Source organism: Lampetra fluviatilis, chromosome 10 (genome assembly GCF_964198595.1).
Source record: "Lampetra fluviatilis chromosome 10, kcLamFluv1.1, whole genome shotgun sequence".
In the NCBI taxonomy this organism is placed as follows: domain Eukaryota; kingdom Metazoa; phylum Chordata; class Hyperoartia; order Petromyzontiformes; family Petromyzontidae; genus Lampetra; species Lampetra fluviatilis.
In genome coordinates, this window is record NC_136284.1 from 7,644,854 (window position 1) to 7,656,827 (window position 11,974).

Consider the following 11,974-nt stretch of genomic DNA (forward strand, 5'->3'; position numbering starts at 1 on the left):
ATGTTTTCCTGGAGGCACAATGTAACACGTTCCATAACCGAATGCCTTAACGTTCCTCCTAACTTTCCGTATTGGAAGTCAAATGTCCTTAGCCGTTTTGAAATCTCAATATTAAAACTCATATTTATTCACTGCCCTTTCTAAAATGTTTTCCAGTTGCTATCGTTTTAAGTTATTAATTGTATTTTGTTTAACACTGTACAGTGCTTTGGCACATTTGTTCTTGTGAAAGGCACTATACAAATATATATTATCATTCTAAAAAGGCTTAAGCGATCCAGCTTATACAAATGAAGCTATTTTGTCAATCCACTGCTGCATGAGGGCCTCTGCATGCTCTGCAGGTAGTGGGGATTTTCTTTGACCCCTGCTTCACGCTGGTTATTGCAAGGTTGGTCTTCGAAGGGGAGCATAGACGTGGGAGCACATCACACCAGATATTTATTATGCATTGTTCTCTGCTGCCCACTACCCAGCACATTAAAGCTCTAAATCAGCTTCAACACTGATTAGCTTCCGAAATCTGGACGTATCCCCACCGATTTGGTCAGAGGCTGGTTTTCCATACCATGAACCAAATGTGCTAATCTGTAACATTTTACCATCACTTCTTTTAACTGAACGGACTTACGAGGTTTCAATTTACCAGTATCTAAATATCACTCTTTATCGTTAAATGACTCTGTGCTGGCTACAAATTAGTCACAGCACTGCAATATAATATAGAACACTCACTGGTTAGCGCACTCTCTGTGAACCTGGCAGCGAGCAGTTACATTTCTGGCCACGGCTAACATCAGTGGCCAGTGATAGCTGAACTTGTCCTGAAAGCCTGCCTCCCCAACCACACACTTATTTTTCCGCAAACCGCACTGACAAGCGTGATGAAGTACAGCCAAACTGCCCCCATGACTGACATGGCATGGGGAGACTTTCATCCAACGGTGGGTTGAAAAGGGGCAGTGATAACTTTTTTGAATGAAAATACTGTCGTAATAAATGAGACACAGATAGATGAAAACGTGGTTTAGAGAACATTAGGTCCAGACGTTATGCAATCTGTTAAGTGTGCATGAGCAGGACTCATCCCTATAAGGTATGATGCCTTGGTGGTCAAGAATAGTGATGGAGTGGCAGCCAAGGAATGGAACGCATCAGAGAGAGCCCATCCACCGAGGAGATGGAGCATTGAAATCAATTCATGTGCAGGTGGCTAGGTGGATTATTACATCGCAGCACCATGAGATTGAGATGACAGTGGCTTTGGGGGATTAAACATGGGTGCATAATGAGGATGAAAAATATAGCAGGTAGCACACGTAGTCAACTTGAACTTGTAACGTCACATTCAGACGTGTAAGGCGACACTGGGGTGGCAAATGCGCCTGAAAAGAGTGAGCCCTTTGTGAAATGAGCCAATGAGTGAGTGTGTGAGTGCCGTGACTCAGGGGCCCAAGCCCTCTCACTGCACGTGGTAGCATACAGTGCAGAACTAAACAGGGTAAGCCACCAGATAACGTTAAGATACGGAGAGGATTACCGGACTTGTTCGGCTTCCCCACCCTCAATAACCCATGCTGACCCGTGTGGAGAAGTATGATCACCGTAACTCCCGTGACCTACATGCCATGGGCAGGCCCTCATCCAGTAGTAGATTGACAACAACGAAAATCCCCAAACACCAAATCCTCGTATCCTTGCGCCAATGAAAGATGTGAGGCTTATTCAAATATTGTAGTTTTCACCCCAGTCTGTAATGTTAACAACACTGTATGCTTAAGGTTATGTACATAAAATTACAAAATAAACATGAACTCATACAGCATATGTATTTGTATTATTGAAACACGTGTTTATTAAAATTTCCCTTGCCTTGTACATAATTAAAACGAATTCAGGTTTGGTCAAAGCGTGTGTACATTACAGACAGCTGCTGTGACACAATGGACAAAAGAAATAACCGCACTTTAAATGTACACTTTAGTGTTGACGTATAACAACTCTTTTACAACTTGGGGGGGTGGGGGTGGGGAACAAAAACCCGACGGTCTTCCTCGACCGGTGGCCGAAGTTCATGTCAATAAGCAGCAGCAGCAACACAATTGTCGCCACACAACTGTGATACCACCACCACCAGAGTGTGTGGCTGGCACTATACCACAAAGCCAGCTAGAAAGATTTAAGCTGCGTACCGATTAAAGGGGGGCTCTTCCCATGTGGTAGAATAAGATTGGTGGGGGGGGGGGCGGTGCACCAAATATCGGCTCGAATTCAGGTCCTGATAAAATTAAACGTTAATTTATATAAAACGTGAATTAATGCCTCTGATATTCATCATCTGTACATCCCTTTCTGTCATTGTCCCCCCCTCTCTCCAATGAGCCAGCCATCAACAACAACAACCACCACCACCACCTGCACTTCCAAACACGGCCAACACCAATGACGACTGTGTGGGACCGGTCCCTGGGCATCCTCTCGGTCGACTCGGCCTCAAATGAGTGGCCTGGTGCGGTGGGTGGTGAACATCGCCACTGGGGAGACGAAGGCGGCCGGCCGTGGCGTCGGCCACCAACACCGCCTGTGTTGTACCGTGCCAGCCTGCATATGTGCTCGTTAACAGCACTTGCCCTCGACGTTTGTTTATAGATACCCGACTGATTACGGAATGACACTTTCCTCTCCACGGCTGTTTGACTACAATATTGAAAGTCAAGTGGAAACAACGTGCATCAATCAGGAGCGTGCCAAGCTTTTTCATACGCGTATTGAGATTGGTGGGCAATATGTCGAGGCTTTGAAATACAATTTAGCTTTCTAGTAAACTTTCTCCCCATCTTATATGTTTCTATAAATGGACCACACTGCAGCAGACAATTAGGGCCCATGAAGACCACGAGATATCAGGATATCTTGAGCGATGTGGACATTTTCCTGAAGGGACCTCCGTGCCAGACGGCGAAATTGAAGTTTATCTGAATGAACATTATCAAGTAGTACACACACACTGTTGGGTGACCATGATGATGATACCCCCTCTTCCCACCCTACGCCGTGTTGGACATGGGGTGGTGGTTTTTGTTGTTGTTGTTTGACCCTAAATCACCAGGCAGGTCAGTGGGTTCAGATTGTAGCCGTGGCCAGGAATCGAACCCGGGGTCACCGGGCTCAGAGGGCAGTGCCCGAACCGCGACGCCACACATCAAGTTCAAGCTCACACATCACGTAAAGCTGAAAATAGTCCACGTCGGGTTAATGTTACCGAGCTACGGATGGATATTCCAGAAAGGCTTGCTCACATTTGGCTACAATTACAGTCTTTATAACAAGACATCCAAAATGTTCGAAGTTGTATGAGACACAAACAATATGGAAGGGCACCGTTCGTGAAAGAAGTCACCGACCATTGAGTGTGGCGTTTAAAGCCGATACAAAGTGGGCTGAGCTGGCTTGCAAGTTATAAACTTATACAGTTCAACATGCTCGTGTGGACTCATTCACACCAGGGTACAGTTTTACCGTCTGCACGCACACACACCATAATCATAACTTCCAAAACTGCCGGATACGAGACATACACCAACCACGTGTCTACACACACACCACAAGTCACACATGGATAAAAGACACAACTACAGAATTACGCACACGACACATACCAAAGGCCACACTACACATACACACATTACAAGCGCACTATAATTAGTACAGTACTGTAGACCACACGATACACACACACTACATACCACACACTATGCACACACCGCCGATGGAGGCCACATTGCCATAACTTCCCGTTCCAAGATACGCAGCCACACACGCAAACTACGTGTCGATTACGAAATACCACTCACACACAATATAGACCAAACTACACACACACACGTGCTATAAGATCACCGTACCTACAAGGCGCACGTGGCCACGTGTCTGCACACACTACAGACACAACCACACACACACTATAGACTCCACTGCCTACAAGAGACACGCCACGTGTGTGCACACACTATAAAGACACACTACAGACACAACCACACACACACTATAGACCCCACTGTCTACAAGACACACACTATAAGCACAACCACACACACATACTATAGACCACACTGCCTACAAGAGACACGCCACGTGTCTCTACACACACTATAAAGACACACACTATAGGCACAACCACACACACACACTACATACCACACTGTCTACAAGACACAAACTCCACGTGTCTCTACACACACTATAAAGACACACACTATAGACACAATCCCAACCCAAAGAGACCATCATCTCACCGTTGACAGGAGAGGTTCCAGCACCGGCGTTCCCCGATGCTGCGCGTCTCTCCGTTCATAATCCATGCCGCCCGCTGCTCGCCACCGACTCCTCTGAACCCTGAGCGGATGGTGATGATGGTGGTGGTGCTGCTGATGATGAGTAACGACGTCGGTGGAGATCGCTGATGGCGATAAACGGAGAAGCAGGACAGCGAAACGGCGACTGGCAGCAAGCAGCGAGTGGCGTGACCACCACCACCACTTGAACTCACTGAATTCGCGGCTCACAACTGGGACGCTTCATGCACCGGCGTGTGAAGGACGCGCGTGTGTGTGTAGAGTGTGTAAGTGTGTGTGTGTAGAGTGTCTGTGTGTGTAGAGTGTATGTGTGTGTGTAGGGAGAGTGTGAGTGTGTGTAAGTAGAGCGCCTGTCTGTGCGTGTGCGCGCTTGAGAGTTCGGCTCGAGCGCGCCGTTGGAAATCGTGAATTGTGGAAGGCGTCCGTTCCCCTTATGACTGATCCGCATCCACCACCCTCGTCTCTCCTCCCCCTCCTCCGATGGGCGTCCTCTGCTTGCACCAATCGCCACGTCGTGTGGGTGGAGGCGACGCTCGTCTCACGCTCGCGTTGCGTAGAGAGAGCGGGGTGGCTGGGTGGGACGTGGGACAGAGGCGTAGCTAGAATATTTTGCGCCCGGGGACGAACTATAAAATTGGCGCCCCCCCCGTTTAATCACATTTTCCTATTACATCGAATAAGGAATAACAATTTTAATGAAACATTGTATTTAAAGGAGCAAATTTATAGAAATTATATTACATGGCTCGCTCAGTCACTGTCGTAGACTGGTTGACATGGTCTACAAAAGATACATTTTTCTTGATTTCACTGTCGCAAACTGGTCAATCACGTAATCAAAATCTGTTTTTTCCAATGTTTCTCTTTCAACGCTAAGAAGAGCAAGATCGCTGAGGCGATCTTGTCCCATTGAAGCACGCAAATACGACAAAATAAGTTTCAATTTGCTGAACGACCGCTCACAGCTTGCAATTGAAACTGCTATTGTTAATAAAATTTGCAGTGAAATTCGCAAATTCAGAAATATGTCGTCTCCATAAAACACAATAAAACCAGGAAGATCCAAAGGAGTTTCTGGTAGAACTTCATCCTGGTTACTGAGCAGCATTTTGCAATCTCCAATTTCTGTGAAAAGTTCGTGGCCATTGATGTCGGTGTCATAGAAATTTCCAAAATCTGTGCAATTTCGACGAATTGCATCGACATCTGTGTCGGATAGAAGAGTTTTGACGTCCAGCAGAAATCCAAATTTTGTGTTCAGGTCTTTTAGTCGTAAAAACCGTGTTGACATCTCCTGTTGAAGTCGATAAAATACACTTCATAACGCGCACAATTTCTTCTGCTGAAAGTCCTGCATCTCTTGCCAGTTCTCCTGGCATCTTCCGACGTCGCCTAATTCTTCTGTCCACATTGATCCCCCAGGCTGTGCATCTTGTTTTGGCGTTTTCTACAGCAACTTGGCTCAAATCATCACGAAGCTTGACAAATTCATGCTCCAAAGATTCAAGATCAGATGCTGCTTCCTTGAAATTCATAGTAGGATCCTGTAAGCGCTTCTGAACACGATCAATTTTTCCAAGAATGACATTCCAGAAATGTAATAAAACTATGAAGTAAAAATGTAATACGCATGCCTGTAACTGTTCTGCATCACTTCTGGTTTCAGGCGTCATAGTTACGTCCTCCGATAATTTGTCTAGCAGCCCTACTAGTTCATCCAGTCCTTCAAAGTAGCTTTAACAGCTTCTGATCGTGCACTCCAGCGTGTTTCAGGCTCCAGCTTTACTGTGATGGGCACAGCTTTTTTTTAACTCTTCCCAACGAATTGTTGAACGAGAGAAAAACAAATATATACTTTCAACTGTTTAGCTGAGTGTACTCCTGCTAAGTTTAAGCTGTGGTTGTCACAGTTGACAAACAATGCTCTGTGATTTTTGTCACATATTCGTTGTTGAAGGCCGGATATATGCCCAGTCATCACAGCAGCATTGTCATAACATTGTGCCCGACAGTCGGCTAGAGGTTTGTTGTCAGATTTCAGTCTCTCGACGATGACTATTTCTAGGCTTGCTGCATCTTTGCATGTATCTCGATATAACCTAAAAATTATTCTTTGATAGTTACTTTTTTAGTTTGAAAATCCACATCCACAAATCTTATGACCTGAGAAAGATGTTCCCTATGTCCTAGATCAGGAGTTGAGTCAAGTAAGATACCGTAGTACTTGTTTTTCCTGATATCACTCAACAATTGGTTCTTTACAGTCGACGCAATTATGTGGATAAATTCATTCTGGATTTCCGGTTACAAATAAGAAACTGATCCCGGATTTTCTCCTGCGTGCTGTACGTGTTTTGCTAACAATGGGTCATACTGCGCAACGAGTTTGATCAGCGCGAGAAAGTTTCCAACATTTTTTTTCATCCTCATTCAAATTTTCCTCATGGCCATGTCGTGCCAAATTTTGTGAAACCAGAAACTTAATACAGGTGAGTATTCTTTGCAATATATCTCGCCAACGTTGTTTTTCCAAATGAATCTGAGCTTGAACCACTGCGTCAATTCCAGTACCATCAATTATCCTTCGTTCGGCTTCCTTCCGTGCGGTGGCTAGGATTGTTTTCATGAGAATTTCGTTTTTCTGGCTTTCTCCACTTGTTGAAACCGTTTGTTAACTCAAACGAAGCTTGTGAGTTTGAACTCGATGATGTAAATAATAGACAACAGAAACAGTAAGCAGCTTTATTGATTGGTGAATATAATAGCCACGAACCATTCACTTCCTCTCCGTTCGCTAGTCGGCGTTTAAACCATGCTGATGTAATTGAACGTTCTCTGGATACTGATGATAGATTGTCTCTGTGCTGAAAAGGCAAGGATCCGAGAGTAATCATTTCATTGCAAAGAGGTTGTGATATTTTCGATAGCTTTGTCGTTTTATCAAATTCTAAGTAGCCAACATCGTGAAACATTAGTACAGCAGGATCAGCATCATAATGAGTATTTTCAGCGTCTCTATCAGAAGATTCTTCTATCTCATCTTCCCCGTTACTGTCAACAAGTTCATCATCATTTCGTAGTTTCCGCCACCAAAAAACAGGCCAGTGACTAAGGCTGAAAGACTGCGCCTGTTTGTTGTTTGGGACGTTCTTCCATGTAAGTTCTTAATAGGCGCGCGTACCAAACTGTAATTACATGACATGTAGGCTGTGTGTGGCGGGATATATCAACTTTTAGGTTGAGGTGTAGATTTGTGCAGTAGTTTCAGGCTGCCGCGCCCGCCGCAATAAGTTCTAATGTGACGTTGTAAGCCTCATTTTGGCGCCCCCTTTACCTTGGCGCCCGGGGACACGTGTACCCCCCTGCCCCCCCCCTCGCTACGCCTCTGACGTGGGATGACTGGGTGGGACGTGGGATGGCTGGGTGGTGGCTGGGTGGGAGGCGGGGTGGCTGGGTGGGACGTGGGGTGGCTGGGTGGTGGCTGGGTGGGACGTGGGGTGACTGGGTGGTGGTTGGGTGGTGGCTGGGTGGGACGCGGTGGGCCTGGGTGGGACGTGGGGTGGCTGGGTGGGACGCGTGGTGGCTGGGTGGTGGCTGGGTGGGACGCGAGGTGGCTGGGTGGGACGCGGGGTGGCTGAGTGGGACGCGGGGTGGCTGGGTGGGACGCGGGGTGGCTGGGTGGGACGCGGGCTGGCTGGGTGGAACGTGGGGTGGCTGGGTGGGACGCGCGGGTGGCTGGGTGGGACGTGGGGTGACTGGGTGGTGGTTGGGTGGTGGCTGGGTGGGACGCGGTGGGCCTGGGTGGGACGCGGGGTGGCTGGGTGGGACGCGTGGTGGCTGGGTGGTGGCTGGGTGGGACGCGGGGTGGCTGGGTGGGACGCGGGGTGGCTGGGTGGGACGCGGGCTGGCTGAGTGGGACGCGGGGTGGCTGAGTGGGACGCGGGATGGCTGGGTGGTGGCTGGGTGGGAGGCGGGGTGGCTGGGTGGGACGTGGGGTGGCTGGGTGGTGGCTGGGTGGGACGCGGGGTGGGACGTGGGGTGGCTGGGTGGGACGCGGGGTGGCTGGGTGGAGGCTGGGTGGGACGCGGGGTGGGACGTGGGGTGGCTGGGTGGGACGTGGGGTGGTTGGGTGGGACGCGGGGTGGCTGGGTGGGACGCGGGGTGGCTGGGTGGGACACGGGGTGGCTGGGTGGGACGTGGGGTGGCTGGGTGGTGGCTGGGTGGGACGCGGGGTGGGACGTGGGGTGGCTGGGTGGGACGTGGGGTGGTTGGGTGGGACGTGGGGTGGCTGGGTGGGACGCGGGGTGGCTGGGTGGGACGCGGGGTGGGACGTGGGGTGGCTGGGTGGGACGTGGGGTGGCTGGGTGGGACGTGTGGTGGCTGGGTGGGACGCGGGGTGGGACGTGGGGTGGCTGGGTGGGACGTGGGGTGGTTGGGTGGGACGTTGGGTGGCTGGGTGGGACGCGGGGTGGCTGGGTGGGACGGTGACAGAGACGTTGACGTTGGGGCAGAGGCGCAGCGGTGAATGGGGGGGGTGAGTTGGTTATCTGATAAAGCGATCCTGGGCTGCTCTCAGCTCTCCTCTCTGAAACATTTTCCGAATAGACACACACTTGGTGGGTGAAGTATGGTCAAACAAACTCCAACGACTGACACGACCTTGGAAAGGTATTTATCCAGACGAGGGGGGGGGTGGTATAAGGGCCAGGGCCAGTTCAGATATCACTTATCCACTCATGTTATCCGTGGTCGGGAATGCAACTTGGGCGGGCGGGTTCATTGCGGAATGCATTCACATATGTGCGTAACGAAGGTGTGTGTATATAGAACCTTAATGGGATAATCCATGGATATTTCATTGATTTATTTTGCTTAAACCAGGCACATGCGCAACATGTATATAATAAAATATGATGCTGCGCACACGCACATTTAGTGCGGGTAATTCATATTTTAACTGCAACGCTATTAACGTCAGACTCAGACTTTATTTCAGCCAATAAGGTACTTTGAGATAAGCAGCTCTTTTACAAGGTGCGACAGCAGTGAAAGGGCATTGCGGGGAGGTAACGCACAAACGAGATGCCAGTTTCGAATATATTCGAAAATATAAAGTAACAGCTCCTCTATGACGGGTAAGTAGGGTCGATGGTGTGGAGGGACATCACTATTTCGAGAACACTCCCACGACACACACACACGCCATTCTGTAACACTCACACCGAGAATTCCTGGCAGTGCCCTCTAATTCACCGGGCACTGACATCATGAGTCCTCTGGTCAGTTGAATGTCTCGTGGCCACCCCACCACCGCGTGCCCGCAGTAGCGGCGATCCTAAGAGGTGCTCGCAAACAGAACTTTCCCCAACACCATTGCATAAGCAACACAGGGGGGGGGGTGGTCTTTGTGGAGAGGCTGTGGTTTTTATTTGGCACTCCGGTGACGCGCACTGTGAGCGCACCAACCTACAACCCCGGTAACGTGGGTTCGATTTCCGACCACGGCTAATCATATATTATTGGCGAGTGATATCTTAACCGGTTCTAATCCCTCCCCTTGGTCTGTTCAGTCATTAAGTAACCTGGTGCGATGTGTAAACACGAGCAGTGGGGAGACAAAGGCGGTTGAAAGTGGTGATGGTCGTACCACGTCGCCCTTGTACGCCGTCCTGGTGGCCTTCATTGGTGGCCACTAATAACGCTTTCCACAACAGCCTGTGCGACTATACACGGGGACCTTTGTATTTGTTCTAGCTTTAAACGCACCACTAAATTGTGAACCATATCTCATAAATACTCTCTGTAAATGTTATAGAGGGGAGGCAGCATCAAGATGTAAACAAAGGAACACATCAAAGAGTGGGTTTGGGAAATATTCCGTACACAAGATCACCTATATTGCCTTGTGTTGAATCCCAATGTGTAGTCCTAAAATATTTACACTGTGTGTGCGTGACTGTGTTTTGTTACAAACTCCCATGGCCATTTGGTGACACTCATATTCATCACGCGGAATGCGCGACAGAGATCTTTGAAGCTAAATGAGGGTTGAGTCTGGATGGCTACCGGATGGGTTGACCGTATTGTGCAAAAGATAGGTGCAATAGAAATTACGGACGCAAGAAGGCATTGCAGAAAGATCCCACGGTTGGTTTGCATTCCCTTGTCCCAGCTTCACCAACCCGCACTGACCCATGGCTCGCAATGCGTGGTGGAATGGCCCCCTCTCTCACCCAGCAGTAGATTTACTAAATTGGGCCGGACATGTCATTCAAACCCAATGTGTCTTTTCGACAAAAAATGTAGTTACATTTTCTGGAGTGAGAAAAAAAACGACACAAAGCATTTGCAATTCACGATGTGTGCAAAAATACACAATTGCGCGAAAAAACTATACAAAGTCGGTTAAATTAAAGATGTAAAAATACAAGTTCCCTGACCGGGAATCGAACCCGGGCCGCGGCGGTGAGAGCGCCGAATCCTAACCACTAGACCACCAGGGATCCTGTACACCGTCCAGGCAGTACTCTATGTATACAGCATTCCAACGTGAGTATATGGAAAAAAAATCGTCATTATAACGATTACTGTAACATGTAAGACTGTTATTTTGCTGAAAGTTCTACAAGATACAGACACAGAGTTCGTAGCGCGAAGAGGAAATGGCATCGTGAAGGGAGATGGAGGATCATGGGATAGTGGAGTTCAGTTTCGCCCCCTATAGGACGCCAAGGGTGATGATGACTCCAATAATTCACACGTGCATCCCTCCTGTCCGATGGATTGAGACCATTCTTTCTTCCTTCCCCACGCCATGCGAGTTATTGGGCCATATTTCATTCACCACGCTGGTTAATATGGGTTCGTCTAAGCGAGGGGGCTTATTACAATGTCCAATCCACCAGTGGAATTGATTGGGCTGCCCTCTGATGCGCACAAAAGCCTACAAACATTGACATAGATTTAACAACACACAAAGGCGCCAGGCATTGCACGTATCAAAAACTACCAGCTCAACGTCACTGCATGTATGTGGTCATTTATTCGCTTAGAATGTATCCCACCAACTTCAAGGAGCTGAGAAAATGTGGCCACATCCCAACGGGTAACAAAGACTTTAGACCCGGTTACACCCTCATTAGGACCCATGAGTAGGGTACATAAATCCATGTTGGCCACGGCCACTTGCCTCTGGGAGAATCCGCATGTGTGCATAATGGTTACATTGGTCTCAAAAACAACTTAGAAAGTGGAATAACTGAAAAAAAAATTAGACGAAAAAATCAAGTTCCCTGACCGGGAATCGAACCCGGGCCGCGGCGGTGAGAGCGCCGAATCCTAACCACTAGACCACCAGGGATCCTGTACACCAGCCAGGCGGTGCACAACATCTCTGCTGAGCTTCTGAGATTCGACGAGATATGTGTGTGCAGGAACTTCTTTCACGCCGTACGTAGTATGTATGTTGAACTTATTTCGTACCGTACGTAGCCAAACGCGCTAATCCGAGGTGCGGCGGCGGAGGGGGGGAGGGGCAAACTGAACACGAGCAGTTATAAAGAAATTCGTTTTATACCTGTGAACCAAGGCAGTAACCATGGAGTCAACATTGGGAGAGA

At 48.6% G+C, this 11,974-nt stretch overlaps 1 protein-coding gene and 2 non-coding genes across 9 annotated transcripts in view; all 3 read right to left on the reverse strand.

Moving 5' to 3' along the window:
• LOC144934521 (sodium-driven chloride bicarbonate exchanger-like) overlaps nucleotides 1-4,795 on the reverse strand; it is a 76,142-nt gene extending 71,347 nt beyond the window's left edge. For all 7 annotated transcript variants that reach the window (XM_078860384.1, XM_078860383.1, XM_078860379.1 and 4 more), the window contains exon 1: nucleotides 4,296-4,795. In XM_078860384.1, coding sequence (XP_078716510.1) covers nucleotides 4,296-4,361 — 66 coding nt within the window. In that variant the 5' untranslated portion in view covers nucleotides 4,362-4,795. The remainder of the gene's footprint in view (nucleotides 1-4,295) is intronic.
• A 5,991-nt stretch (nucleotides 4,796-10,786) lies between these two features.
• On the reverse strand, nucleotides 10,787-10,858 carry TRNAE-CUC (transfer RNA glutamic acid (anticodon CUC)). Its single transcript has one exon. It is a non-coding gene; the product is annotated as a tRNA-Glu (tRNA).
• A 785-nt stretch (nucleotides 10,859-11,643) lies between these two features.
• On the reverse strand, nucleotides 11,644-11,715 carry TRNAE-CUC (transfer RNA glutamic acid (anticodon CUC)). Its single transcript has one exon. It is a non-coding gene; the product is annotated as a tRNA-Glu (tRNA).
• Between the last annotated feature and the right edge of the window lie 259 nt (nucleotides 11,716-11,974).